Source organism: Paralichthys olivaceus, chromosome 6 (genome assembly GCF_024713975.1).
Source record: "Paralichthys olivaceus isolate ysfri-2021 chromosome 6, ASM2471397v2, whole genome shotgun sequence".
Classification (NCBI taxonomy): domain Eukaryota; kingdom Metazoa; phylum Chordata; class Actinopteri; order Pleuronectiformes; family Paralichthyidae; genus Paralichthys; species Paralichthys olivaceus.
Window position 1 is genome coordinate 15,018,907 of NC_091098.1, and position 13,938 is coordinate 15,032,844.

General features: G+C 45.5%; 1 protein-coding gene across 32 annotated transcripts in view; it reads left to right on the top strand.

Annotated features, from left to right (window-relative positions):
- huwe1 (HECT, UBA and WWE domain containing E3 ubiquitin protein ligase 1) overlaps positions 1–13,938 on the top strand; it is a 34,994-nt gene that overhangs the window by 18,196 nt on the left and 2,860 nt on the right. For 11 of the 32 annotated variants that reach the window (XM_069526501.1, XM_069526506.1, XM_069526508.1 and 8 more), the window contains 34 exons: positions 40–235; positions 396–563; positions 663–811; positions 908–974; positions 1,389–1,612; positions 1,709–1,920; positions 2,045–2,227; positions 2,465–2,637; positions 2,711–2,850; positions 2,978–3,053; positions 3,246–3,556; positions 3,648–3,807; positions 4,207–4,435; positions 4,544–4,722; positions 4,818–4,907; positions 5,024–5,184; positions 5,293–5,335; positions 6,064–6,435; positions 6,637–6,847; positions 7,267–7,391; positions 7,475–7,695; positions 7,855–8,246; positions 8,397–9,057; positions 9,169–9,892; positions 10,002–10,093; positions 10,818–10,974; positions 11,080–11,212; positions 11,422–11,624; positions 11,720–11,958; positions 12,662–12,764; positions 12,916–13,065; positions 13,188–13,433; positions 13,519–13,636; positions 13,737–13,877. In XM_069526501.1, the coding sequence (XP_069382602.1) occupies positions 40–235; positions 396–563; positions 663–811; positions 908–974; positions 1,389–1,612; positions 1,709–1,920; positions 2,045–2,227; positions 2,465–2,637; positions 2,711–2,850; positions 2,978–3,053; positions 3,246–3,556; positions 3,648–3,807; positions 4,207–4,435; positions 4,544–4,722; positions 4,818–4,907; positions 5,024–5,184; positions 5,293–5,335; positions 6,064–6,435; positions 6,637–6,847; positions 7,267–7,391; positions 7,475–7,695; positions 7,855–8,246; positions 8,397–9,057; positions 9,169–9,892; positions 10,002–10,093; positions 10,818–10,974; positions 11,080–11,212; positions 11,422–11,624; positions 11,720–11,958; positions 12,662–12,764; positions 12,916–13,065; positions 13,188–13,433; positions 13,519–13,636; positions 13,737–13,877 (7,049 nt within the window). Of the gene's footprint in view, positions 1–39; positions 236–395; positions 564–662; positions 812–886; positions 975–1,388; positions 1,613–1,708; positions 1,921–2,044; positions 2,228–2,464; positions 2,638–2,710; positions 2,851–2,977; positions 3,054–3,245; positions 3,557–3,647; positions 3,808–4,206; positions 4,436–4,543; positions 4,723–4,817; positions 4,908–5,023; positions 5,185–5,292; positions 5,336–6,063; positions 6,436–6,636; positions 6,848–7,266; positions 7,392–7,474; positions 7,696–7,854; positions 8,247–8,396; positions 9,058–9,168; positions 9,893–9,980; positions 10,094–10,817; positions 10,975–11,079; positions 11,213–11,408; positions 11,625–11,719; positions 11,959–12,661; positions 12,765–12,915; positions 13,066–13,187; positions 13,434–13,518; positions 13,637–13,736; positions 13,878–13,938 lie in introns of all 32 variants that reach the window. The other 21 variants (XM_069526516.1, XM_069526520.1, XM_069526519.1 and 18 more) reach the window with 15 other exon arrangements.

Below are 13,938 nucleotides of genomic sequence, written 5' to 3' on the forward strand. Positions count from 1 at the left end.
GTTGACAACAAAAACAATTCCTGTTCACTGTTGCAATAGGTGGTGAGATCAGCTGTAACCAGTGGAGCAGGAAGTACCACCTCAGGTGTGGTGTCAGGCAGCCTTGGTTCCAGAGAAATCAATTACATCCTTCGTGTCCTGGGCCCGGCCGCCTGCCGTAACCCTGAATGCTTTGCTGAAACCGCCAGCAATTGTGTCCGCATTGCTCTGCCTGCACCACGTGGAGCTGGCACTGGTGAGTATGCAAGCTGGTAGGCGCTAGCTGTAACAGGAGTAGTAACGTTAGATAAGATTTGCATTTACTTACACTTTAAATTTGTTCGACAGATTTGTTTAGCTATTTGGGTGTGTCCCGATTTTTCAATGCCAATATACACATGCATCTTTTTCTACAGCGTCTGATGATGAGTTTGAGAACCTTCGAATTAAGGGGCCCAATGCAGTGCAGCTGGTGAAGACCACTCCTCTGAAACTCTCCCCCTTACCTGCTATTCCCGACACTATCAAGGAGGTCATCTATGATATGCTTAATGCACTGGCTGCCTACCACGCACCCGAAGAACGTAAGGGATGCTAACAAGATTCTGACAACTACAGATTTGATAAGTGAAAATGGCCATTTGAACATTCCAGCTAAGTGTTTGCTTTTGTTTGTGGCACAGCGGAGCGTCCAGAAGAACGTGCAGCAGTTGTGCCTGGTGGTCAAGATCTGTGCCAGATATTGCAGGATGTTGGTGATGACGTTTACCAGCAATACCGACTCACCCGACAGGGCAGCGACTTCGACTCCCAGTCTGCCTTCCATATCAATGTGAGTCTCAATGACATGTAGTCCAGTTAATCTTGCATATTCAAACATGACATGTATTATCTCATTGAATAATAGAGCCGTGTCTCTTTGCCACAGTCTCAAGTGTTTGCTGCTGATGGAGCTGTGGCTGAGTCTTCTCAGTCTGGCACACCACAAGGAGAAGGTGAGACTAAAAGGGTTTTAAAATACAATACAAGTGTTAAATAACTGCACTTGTATGATACTCTTACCTTTCCTCGTACTATTTGATTATCTGTCAGTCTGATAGCTTTGGTAGTGTTATATGGAATGATAAAAGTGTATGTAGACAGTGTAGCAGACAAGCTCTGTCAGTCAATATTTTTTCTGCTAACTCAACTGTTTTAGCTTGCCAACATAATTAAGTGATGAGATGAAAAAGGCCAAAGCATACTGCATAATAGTGCTCTGATTTATTCATAGTTCAAGTTCTGTATATTCAGCTCTAAATAAACAGTTAAAATCAATTTTAAAGTCTTGCTTAATTTGGGTTATCTTTTGTGCAAGACCTTTCCCCATATTGTATGTGAACTGTACATGATCTCATTCTGTTTCTCAGCCTCCACACCAGAAGAGATGCGGGAGGAGAAGAAGGAACAGGAAGGAGAGAAAGGCACCAGCTCAGATGATGGTAAAGCAGCCAAGGTAAAAGCAAGTAAGCCTCTGATGCCAACCTCCACCATCCTCAGACTGCTGGCAGAACTGGTGCGCTCGTATGTGGGCATCGCCACATTAATTGCCTCCTACTGCTACACTGCTGGACAGTCTGAACTTATTAAGGAGGTGGGTAGTTAAAATCTTTTCAACCTTTTACACCTTTTAATGCATTTATGTTTGATATTTAATCTTAACCCTTATTCACCACCCTGCCTCCTACAGGATTGCAGTGTTCTAGCCTTTGTACTGGACCACTTGCTGCCCCACACCCAGAATTCAGAAGACAAGGACACCCCAGCCCTGGCACGTCTCTTCCTTGCTAGCCTGGCAGCTGCAGGCACAGGCACTGATGCCCAGGTAGCCCTTGTCAACGAGGTGAAGGCGGCCCTAAGTCGAGCACTAGCAATGGCAGAAGGCGCTGAAAAACACGCCAGGTAAACAACATAAAAATATGTCAAGCAACCTCATATTGATAATATAAGACATGATTGATTAATAATTCCCATGGATGTGAACAAGCTCATTCTCACTGTCTGACCTGCTGCATCTATTTCACAGGCTTCAGGCAGTGATGTGCATCATCAGCACCATCATGGAATCATGTCCCTCCACATCCAGCTTCTATAGCACAGCAGCAGCCAAGACGCAACACAATGGCATGAACAACATCATAAGGCTTTTCCTTAAGAAAGGACTGGTTAACGACTTAGCTCGTGTGCCTCACAGCTTGGATTTGTCCAGGTACGATTACACCATATTCATTTAAATTGCACATGGTTTTGCTATTTAGGTACTACTAGACTGGTGGCCCTTCCATTCCAAAAAGTGATCTGTGGATTAAGATATTAAAGGGGCTCCTATGGTGTATGTCACAATGATCCATCCATTTTAGCTAATATTGGCTTTGGCTTTGCCAAATTATACTGTGATATAAAATCTGTCTAAAATGACTACAAATTCCTCCTCTATATCATTTAGTCCCAACATGGCAAACACAGTGAATGCTGCCCTGAAGCCTCTGGAGACTCTGTCCCGTATTGTGAACCAGCCCAGTAGTCTGTTTGGGGGCAAAGGTGGCTCCAGCAAGAACAAGACTGAACATGATACTGTGGGCACTGCCAGGGACAGCAACAGCAACACTCAGGACCAAGGTATTGAGGTATTTCATGGCTCTAGATCCAGGGATTGCAAATGTTTCTGTTGCTGATGTGTAACATATTCCAGGAGAGTCTGGTGAGGCAGAGCCAGTGGAGGGCAACCACAGGGTGCAGGGAACAGACACTGACCTGATGGATGGAGAGACGGAGGGAGACACTGTAGTAATTGCTGGTCAGCCAGAGGTTCTCAGCACACAGGCTATGCAGGTGATTGACATTTAATTACGCACAATACTTGTTGTATCTCACTATATCACTTCATCTGCAATTACTGGCCATAACATAAAAGCAAGTATGACTGAAGGTATTTTTGCATCATTCCCTGTGCTTGTAGGTAGAGAATGAGTTGGTGGACCTGATTGATGAGCTGCTGGAAAGAGATGCTGGCACTGTCAACAGCACTATTATAGGTAAGTCACCTAAAGATGAGCTAGATGGCAAAGGTTAGAATAGTTAGGTTCACAACCACAAACCATCTGTGGTATAGGTGCTTGATACAAAAAGTTAAGAACTGTTAACCAACAAGAAGCATATTGGTTAAACAGTTAAAAAAAGAATAGTAGTTCAACAGTGTAACACTTGCTGTCTGTTCTGTCAAACAGTGGGGCGCAGCGGTGAAGATGAATCGCAAGAGGATGTTTTGATGGATGAGGCCCCTTCAAATATTAGCCAGGCATCCACTCTTCAGGCAAACCGGGAAGGTAAGACATCACAAAGTCTTTTTTTCATTGGGACTGACAGCCTCTCAATATCGTTAACGACTGCGAGGTTCTCTCTTCCATCAGACTCTATGAACATCCTGGAACCAGAGGATGAGGAACACACTCAGGAGGAAGATTCTAGCGGCAGCAATGATGATGAAGACAGCCAGGATGAGGAGGAGGAGGAAGAAGAAGAGGAGGAGGAGGATCAGGTATGGCTTAATGCATAGAAGTTAAGTAAACAAGTTTTAATTCTTGCTCATACTTAAAACTGATGATATGGTTGCTACTCTCCCTCTCAAGGATGACGAGGAAGGAGACGAGGATGATGACGATGAAGGTTCAGAGATGGAGTTGGACGAGGACTTCCCTGACATCAATGCTGCACCTCACATCCGCTTTGAAAGGTTTGACAGAGACGATGACCTCATCATAGAGTTCGACAACATGTTCTCCAACAACGGTATGCAGCATCATTTAAAACTAACAATTACCAATGTCAAAATCATTCAAATTGACTATTCACCCCCAAACTCAATTTGAATTATTAAAAGAAAATACATCATACCCTTATATTAAGTCTGCTTCACAGCAAACATTCTGAGCATTGTGGAATTGTTTTTTGTTGATGATTGCTCAGTTGCCTCAAGTGTTGCAGTAAGCCGTGCCGGTAAGCCAGCATGCACAATACCAGGACCCTGGAACTAGCTCACCTAAATGGATTACCATTGTTTTTAATTTTATCAAGTACACCTGTGCTTTTACTGCAAAACGAGGCAAATCTCTGCTGTGAAAAACTTTGTAAGATAGTAAGTGGCTCTGCCCCCCTAATGTCTGCCTACTGTTTTCTGTTTTCCACCAGCTGACATCCCTCCTTCCCCAGGGAACATCCCTAGCTCCCACCCACTGATGGTGCGCCATGCTGACCACGGTTCCCTCACCCTAGGTGTGGCAGGCACAAGCAGCCGCCTAGCCCAGGGCATGGGTCGCAGTCAGCGGACACTCCGCCAGCTCACTGCCAACAGTGGACACACTATCCATGTCCACTACCCTGGCAATCGTCAACCAAATCCACCACTCATTTTGCAAAGGTGAAAGAGGGTTTTATGGTGACTTTGTTAAACAATATGTCTTTCAACATCAGCTTTGAGCAATATTACTAATAAAAATGTCTGTTCGTCTTCTACTCCCTCCTTTAGGTTGTTGGGTCCCAGTGCTGCAGCAGACATTTTACAGTTGTCCAGCTCTCTGCCTCTGCAGTCTCGAGGCCGTGCCCGCCTTTTGGTTGGAAATGAAGACGTGCACATCATTGCTCGCTCTGATGATGAGTTGTTGGATGATTTTTTCCATGAGCAAAGCAGTACTGGGGGACAAGCAGGTGAAAATGACTTAAGGTCGTCCTTAATGCAATGATCTTTTTGTTAAGTGTTTGCTCGAATTTGTAACCATTTTTTTTTCTTTCTGTCTCTCTAGGCACCCTCTCTAGTATTCCCACTGCCTTAACTAGATGGACAGATGAGTGTAAAGTGCTCGACGCTGAGAGTATGCACGACTGTGTCGCAGGTAGGTTTGTTGAAGACCAGAAGCTCAGTAAAGATTACTTAGATTTTTTTTCACTAAATAAAGTGAAAACCACGAACAAACCAAGGATTAGTTCTAACATCTGTGTTTGCGTTCAGTTGTGAAGGTGCCTATCCTGCAGCATCTAGAGAGTCTGCGTGATGAGGAACTGGAAGAGCGTAGAGAGAAAAGGAGGAGGCAGCTTGCTGAGGAAGAGGAGTCGAAGCAAAATGAGAGGAGGGCCTCTGGGGCAGAACAGGCCAGGGAACAGAGCCTTCAGGTCAGTAGATAATACATTTGCCAACTGAGAAACTGACTGTGTTTACTTTTTAGACATACTTTTTAGATCAGTTTATTTGCTTATGTCTCATCTTGTTTTTGTCTTTAGGGTTCTGGATTGGGGACAATTAATGGTGCAGACAACACTGCAGGTACTGACATTTATTTAAAAAAAAAAATCTTTCTTGATGTTCAAATTACCCAGCCTGTCTGAAATGGACATATCACAGTGATGGGCACCCAGAGGCAAGTTGCCAGCAAAGCATGCTGTGGGATGAGGTAGTAGTTTGTATAGTTTTAGGATCACACCAGATCTGGGAGATAACTATACAGTCTACTGTCTTTCTTAAAGCAATGCCATACCAGCTCGTCATCTTCATCTGCTACAAAGGAAATCCACTCCTAGCAACTTGTATAAAGCTCATGTGTATTCATCAAACTCAATTTACATTGTTGTCTTAAGCCCCTAACTCCACATATTGACATATCTTAGGTGTACAATGTTGCTTTGCATGTATCGTGTAAGATATTCTACATGTGGCTGTGCTGTGGTGAGGTAGTAAGTTGTGTTGTTGTTGGGGATCAGGATTGTGCACCCCGTTCAGGAGATAACTATACAACTTACTGCCTTCCTCGACACAGGCCATTGACATCTGTGTAGATAATGTTCTGCTCTGTTCACGTTTGGTTGCGATCTTGTTTCGTGAAAATGTTTTCTATAATTGTTTTATATTTTAAGTATAAAAAAATGTTGCTCGCTTGCAACAATTATGTAGTAGCATTTTCAGAATGAAAATCTATAAACTAGTAATCTTTTGTTAATGAAAGTCTAAAAACTGTATTTCTGTCTTCACACAAGTTTTCTCTATGGATATTGCAGAGGGTGAGCAGGCTCAGAGTGGCACAGTGTCATGTCTAGACCCACCCAGGGTCTCAGAAGGTTTCCTTACTGCTCCCCCATCTGGAGAGGTCACCCCCACAACACCTGCTCCTCATGAGCAGGCTCTAGTCTCCTTGGAGACTGCGATCAGTCAGCAGGTCCACCAACCAATTGCTGACCTGCTATTGGCTGAGTCGCATGCCAGCTCTCTGGCTGCTCTGGCAGGGGCAGGCCTTCCACCTTTGTCGGCAGCTGACAGACCAAACAGTGAAGCGGAGGCATCTCAGATGGAAATGTCCCCAGCACCCACAATCGGTGAGAGAGTCGGTGGAGGAGGAGGAGGAGGAGGAGCGTTGGATGAAGGCAGGGAAGGTAGACTAACTTTGAAAACTCTCTTTATACAGACCAGCCAACAGTGAGGACAATCATCTTTAATATAAACAATTTGTTGATCTTGGTCAATATTCTGAGCACTGAAAAACAAATTGGTGACCCATGGAACTTTTCTACAGTTCATTTAGTGTCATTATTCCCTAACCCTTCCCCTTACTGATTTGATTTTCTTTTTCTCAGCCTCCCTAAGTCCAGACATCGTGGAGACCTCAGAGCCTGCAGTAGTGGGTGTGTCACAACTGGAAGGGTCACCCATGGATACCAGCAGCCCTGCCTCTGCCACTCAGGAAGAAGCTGTTCCCATCCCTGCCCAGTCCACCCAGCTCTCTCAGGAGCTTTCTGGAAGTGGGGAAAGTGGACTGACTGAGAGACAGACAAATGCAGAGACTGGGTGAGTACTTTGTAGTATAATTTTTTCACCCAAGGCACACTTAAATCAATAAAAGTTACAGGTAGTGAGTCTTACCCCCCTCTCTTTGCCAGCACATGCAGATCATGCTTAAGTCTGATGCAAAACAAATGAAATTAAGTTAAAATACATTTTTCCAGCGGGTGAAAAATCTAGTTTCCTTATTGCCCATATTTAGTTTGTGTTCAGTTTTAGCATTAAATTAATTTTTGTATCCCCTTTGACTAGTTTTAAGAGTACTTGGTTTATTTGGTTCTAAACCAAAATAAAACAATTAAATGGTCCAGTTAAATCTTCTCTTGGGATTTTAAGCACATTTACACTGTGTAAATCATAACCATAAATATGTCATCACACACATTTTTGTTGACTGATAATATTTTTTCCTTTTATGTTTACAGCTCCACTTCTGTGTCATCCCCTGGGGAAATGATGCCCAGGAGTGACAGTGCTGACAGCCAGTCTCAGGCCATTCAGGAAGAGCCCCTCCCATCTACCAGCAATGAGGAGGAGGACCCACTTGCAGGTAAATTAATTGCTGCCATTATTTTATTCATTTTTTATAGCAATATTGCATCTCATAATGTGTGATGTGTTTTACCTTGGCAGGCATCAGTCTGCCAGAAGGTGTAGATCCCTCTTTTCTGGCAGCTCTTCCTGAGGACATCCGCCGAGAGGTACTGCAAAATCAGCTTGGGATCAGACCACCCTCCCGTCCTCCTGTTGCCACCAGCCTGCCTTCCTCTACTGCACCTGTACTGGGAGGACCAGGGGTTACAGAAGTCAGCCCCGAATTCCTGGCGGCCTTGCCACCTGCCATCCAGGAGGAGGTGAGATAGACTTCTCAGAAACAATGAAAGATCACAGTAGACTAAATGCTTGACTTAAGATCTGCAAGCTGGTATAAAAGGGTGTGATTTCCAAGTAAAATTATTCAAAAAGTCTCAGACAAGCAGTTGTGTTATTAAACATGCCATTGGTCATCTTAGGTTCTTGCTCAGCAACGGGCAGAGCAGCAACGCAGGGAGCTAGCCCAGCAGCCTACACAGGGAGACACACCTTTGGATCCAGTCACCTTCATCCAGACGCTGCCTTCAGAGCTCCGACGTAGTGTCCTGGAGGATATGGAGGACAGCGTGTTGGCTGTCATGCCACCAGATATTGCTGCTGAAGCAGCTGCACTGCGTAGGGAGCAAGAGGCACGTCAGAGGCAACTGATGCATGAGAGGCTGTTTGGTCATAGCTCTTCTTCAGCTCTATCAGCCATCTTACGCTCACCAGCCTTCACCAGTCGGTTAGGGAGCAATCGTGGCGTCCAGTACACCCGGCTGGCTGTGCAGAGAGGAGGCACATTTCAGATGGGAGGAGGAACTAACCACAGGTGAGAGACTTGAGAATTCAAATGTTTTTCAAATTTATTGTTTGATCCCAAGAAAACTAAATGTAGACATTAGAAACTTTTTTCCTGGATGTTCCTGATAAACCATCATTGACAGATGATAAACTGAATGTGTTTGTTTTGTTTCCTCAGACCTTCCAGTTCTAGCGTAGACTCCTTGTTGCGTCTGCGTGGTCGGTTGCTGCTGGACCATGAGGCCTTGTCCTGCTTGCTGGTTTTGCTTTTTGTGGATGAACCGAAGCTTAACACCAGCCGTCTGCACCGTGTGCTCAGGAACCTCTGCTATCACTCTCAGACACGTGGGTGGGTCATTCGAAGCCTGTTATCCATCCTCCAACGCAGCAGCGAAAGTGAGGTGTGTGTGGAGACCTCTCGTCTCGAGGACTCTCGTGGCAAAAGGAGCATCCATGGAGGCTGTGGAGGAAAAGGTTCCGCTACGTCCTCGCTCTCCTCTTCCTCCTCCTCTTCTTCTTCATCCTCATCATCCTCCTTAGAGCTACTGAACAGGGTGGAGTCTCGCAGCTCTAACCAGCTTTCCTGGCTCTCTGTTTCTATGGATGCAGCATTAGGATGCCGGACAAACATTTTCCAGATTCAGCGAGTATCTGGTAGGAAACATGCTGACCGGCATTCAACTGGGGGCTCTGCAGGATCTGGAACACTTGGAGGAGTGTCAGGTGCTGCAGCAGGTGTCACGTGTGCAGGAGGTGGAGGCTCCACTGTTCACATCCACCCACAAGCTGCTCCGGTGGTCTGTCGACATGTGTTGGACACACTCATCCAGCTAGCTAAGGTGACAGTCCAGCTATTTTTTTAATCTGCCCCTTACACATAATTTATTACATATTCAATGCTATTAGTTAATTAAGTTTAATTAAGTCTATTTCCTGTCTACGCCCTGCAGGTGTTCCCCAGCCATTTCACCCAGCAGCGGTGTAAGGATCTGTCAGCGTCGTCTTCTGACCTGGACTCACGTCTTTGTCTGGGCTCCTCAGGGGGAGTAGGTGGAGGTGGGAACTCCAGGACAGGGTCGCTGTCTCAAAGCAACCCCAGCTCCAATGTCTCCAACACACAGAACTCCTTTGGCTCCTCTGCTATTACTCCCCAGTCCCTGGGCATTTCCACCGATTTTTGGGACCTGCTGGTCAAGCTGGACAACATGAATGTCAGCCGCAAGGGCAAAGCCTCTATGAAGACAGTGCCTCTGGGGGGCAGTGCAGAGGCTGAGGGGGCCCAGTTCAGCTTGGAGACATCCCCTCTAGGCCAACTGATGAACATGCTGTCCCACCCAGTGATCAGACGGAGCTCCTTGCTTACTGAAAAGCTGCTACGCCTGCTCTCCCTCATATCCATTGCCCTGCCTGATAATAAGGCCACGGAGGTGCCTGCTGGACACCCCACCCCACAGGCTGCCAACACCAATGTGGCAACCAACTCAGGAGCCACAGCCCCAGTCACAACACAGGGCACTGTATCTGGATCAGTGGGCTCTACCCAGCCCATTGTGGCAGGACCAGGGGCCTCTGTGGGAGCTACAGGCCAGGGTACATCCTCAGGGAGTCTAACAGCCTCCCAAACATCCTCTACAACAATCTGTATACCCACATCCACTGGAACAACCTCTACAGGTAATCTTGATTTATTCCAAAATAAGATTTAATTTGTTCATTTAGACATAACAATGTAAAATTGATTTTAGTAGATAATGATGTACAGTTTGGGGGGGTTCCAAAACAGGGAAACAGAGGGGCACTCTTTCCAGTTCAGAGAGTGACAACAAGATGGCCTCCAGTGGACTCACAGAGAAACAGCTTCAACTCTCTGTGGAGGTATGATAAAGTTGAAAACTGTTTCTGTCATGTTGTCATCATGAAATCTGTGTGAATTTCTATTAACACTCATGGAAAAGTGCAGCTTTGGAAATATGGCCAGAGCTGGAATGGCATGAATTTCATCCACGGTTGTCACTGTTAGTTGTATGGGTGAACTAAGTATTCAGTCCAGTCCTAATACTAATACCACCCATACAACTAACAGTGACAAACGTGGATGAAATTCATCCATTAATCAAAGACCAGTCTGATTAGTTTTACAATTCAAATCTAGGCTACATTCAAAACAAGCAGAATTACATTTGGGAACCACAAGGAAAAGACAAAGGGAAACAGAAAACAAATTGGCTTGAAGTTGTTTTTTTAAAACGTAAAAACTATTGTGGCATCTCTGAGACTTTGCAGAAAGTTGTTCAGACTTGAGGAGTAACAGCAATATTATCAGCCTTGACCTTGGGGTGGCCACAAGTCTTGTTTACTAGCCAGACAGATGATTGAGTCCAATAGTTAGTGATCCAGTGTAGATTATATTTACAGCCTCGAGAGACTTTTGTCTCAGACACAATTATACAGTGACACAAAAGGCCATTTCTCACAATGAACATTCATAACGCAATGTGAATAATTTACTGTTCAACAGAGGCCAATTGATCTGTTTCTGTGTCACATCTTTCTCCTTTTTGTTTATAATCTCCACAACTCTTTCCCTTCTCCTTACAAGGTGTTGACATCTCACTCATGTTCAGAGGAAGGTCTGGAGGACGCAGCTAACATTCTGCTGCAGCTATCGAGAGGAGACGGTGCCACCAGAGACACTGTACTCAGACTGCTGCTCAGTGGAGCTAGACATCTTGGATATACTCTATGCAAACAGATCGGTTAGTGCTGTGAGGCTAAACCAATGCTAGTTGTCATCCCCCAATTCAAGCGAATACAGTTTTCTTTACATGTTCATTTTAACATTTTCACTCTCTCTCTCTCAGGCACATTGCTGGCTGAACTAAGAGAGTACAACTTAGAGCAGCAGAGGCGGGCGCAAGCTGATTCACACTCTCCGGATGCTCCACCTGAAGATTCCTCCATCACGGGCAGGCTCAAGGGCAAGATGACAAGCAGGTTAGCTAGTTATGACTCTGGTTGCCCAGTGACACAAGGTTGTCAACACACAACTTGCAGTCACTGGGCTTTCAAAGAGACTAGCAGACGGACTTGATTTAAACTAGTTTCTGATACTACAGTATGTAATGACAATATCTGTTTTTACATGAAATGTCCCAAAACTACAATTTCCTTTACCTAGTATGCATTTGTTGGCTGGGGCACAGGTTTGACGGGTCGGAGAGTGTGGTCATTGTGGCTGCACAGAAACGCACACTTGGGGGACGAGAACTACAGCTTCCCTGTATGAGCTCACTAACCTCCAAGACGTCAACGCAGAAGTTTTTCCTGCGAGTGCTGCAGGTCATTATCCAACTCCGTGAGGACACCCGGCGCGCCAACAAGAAAGCCAAACAGACAGGGCGATTAGGTAAAATGTATTAAAAGTATTCTTGATCAATGCATTCATTATCCTGAAGATCTGCCAAGTGATGTAAACCCTCTCCTCCCTCTCTGAATGTCCAGGCTCCACCAGTTTGGGCTCAGCCAGCAGCATCCAGGCCGCTGTGCGTCAGCTTGAGGCAGAAGCTGATGCCATCATCCAGATGGTGAGAGAGGGTCAGCGGGCACGCCGGCTCCAACAGGCCCCCCTACCCACCGCCTCCTCTGCCTCTGCTGCCGTCGTCGCCGCCGGATCCTCCGTGGCAGCCCCCCATGCTCCCACTGGTGCTGCTCCCCCTGCTGGCACGGCTGCTGCTGCCACGGTTAGCATGGCTACACTGACAGCAGGCATATACTCTTACTTACACAATGCAAACACTTACTTTTGGAGGCAGTGTGAACAATGGAAAAGAGAGCATTGTCTTCATAGTATGCCCATCACACTAATAGTTACTTTAGAATTACTGTGGTGTTCATCAAGGTTTAATGCAATGAAATGGCTAACAACTACTGACATGCATCATATCTAATTTGGTTTTGCCTCTATAGGCTTTGTGCATTTTTAAAATTCATGAGCTAAGCCATTACTTGCAGTGTATATCTGTCCTATTTTGCAAAAAAAGCTGTAACATTTGATCTTGGATTGCATTGAATTTTTTTTATCAACAGTATAATGCATTGTGCACTCAGCCAAGAGCCATTCTCATATTAATTTATACCAGTGTCTTAAAATTGACATTTTTGACAGTTGAAATGATTGTAAATGTCCTGCCTGCTTCAGTTTTCGTTTCATTGATGTTGTGTTTGCTGGCTGACATGGCTTCATGCTTTTGGCCCCTCCTCCTTCCCTACTTGGTCCAACCCCTGCACCTTTTTAGTGAATCATGAAAATTACATTTTGCACGGCAGTATCGGCCATAATAGAATAGTGTGGAAAAACCTCTGTTAATTCTTCCATGTTTTTTCTCCCTGTTGTTCATCCTCTGTCACTGCTCTATCTGCTCCTTCCTGATTTGTTTTCTATAGTCCGAGGTGCAGTCAATGTCAGAAGCCCAAGCAGCCCAGAGAGATGAGTCTCCTATGGATGTGGACCAGCCCTCTCCTCTAGAGCAGGACCCTACACCTCTGGGTATGATTACAAACTGTTCACACTGCTATGACCAATTGTCACCTGGTGATGTGTGTTTTCTTCAGTAAATGCCTCCAACATCCACTGAGCACTATTCTATAATGATACAGTGATGATCAAATTCAGTGTGTATTTTAAATTAAATTTCTAGATGAAGAAGGAAACAGCCAGTCAGAGAGTGAGGAGAGACTTCCAGACCTCCCTCTGCTCAGTGAGCAGCTTTTGCTGGATGAACTATGGGACATGCTTGGGGAGTGCCTGAAAGAGCTGGAGGAGTCCCATGACCAGCATGCTGTACTGGGTAGGTGGAACCGAAGAAATGCATTTCTCTATGTTATGTGCGATTTACATTGTATCGATGTCAGACGAAGCAGCTAGTGATGTGATGTGTTCCCCTCAGACTAACTTTCTTTGTTTCCTCAGTTCTCCAGCCTGCTGTGGAGGCCTTCTTCCTAGTCCACGCCACAGAGCGAGAGAGCAAACCACCAGTGAGGGACACTCGGGAGAGTCAGCTCTCTCACATTAAAGATGAGCCTCCACCACTGTCACCAGCCCCCCTTACACCTGCCACACCCTCATCCCTAGACCCATTCTTTTCAAGGGAACCATCCTCCATGCATATCTCATCCAACCTGCCACCAGATACCCAGAAGTTCCTTCGATTTGCCGGTGAGCCTGAGCAACTTCAGTAATGAGAATGATGAAGCTTTGTTAGCATGTGTAGTATATAACAAAAGTTGTTCTTCCTGTTTAGAAACTCACCGCACAGTGCTTAACCAGATCCTACGCCAGTCCACCACTCACCTGGCTGATGGGCCTTTTGCAGTATTGGTTGACTACATACGAATCCTTGACTTTGATGTGAAGAGAAAGTAAAGGGGCTTATTTTACACTTCTGTCTTACACTGTCTAATAGACTCTTCAGGGCTCTTCAAATTATCGACCCTCTGGTTTTTCTAAACTTATCTGCAGGTACTTCCGCCAGGAGTTAGAGCGGCTGGATGAAGGCCTGAGGAAGGAGGACATGGCTGTACATGTGAGGAGAGATCACGTGTTTGAGGACTCCTACAGGGAGCTGCACCGCAAGAGCCCTGAGGACATGAAAAACAGACTGTAAGGCCATCACCCCTTTATCCACCTCTCATTTCTGAACCACTCAACATGAGTCACACTC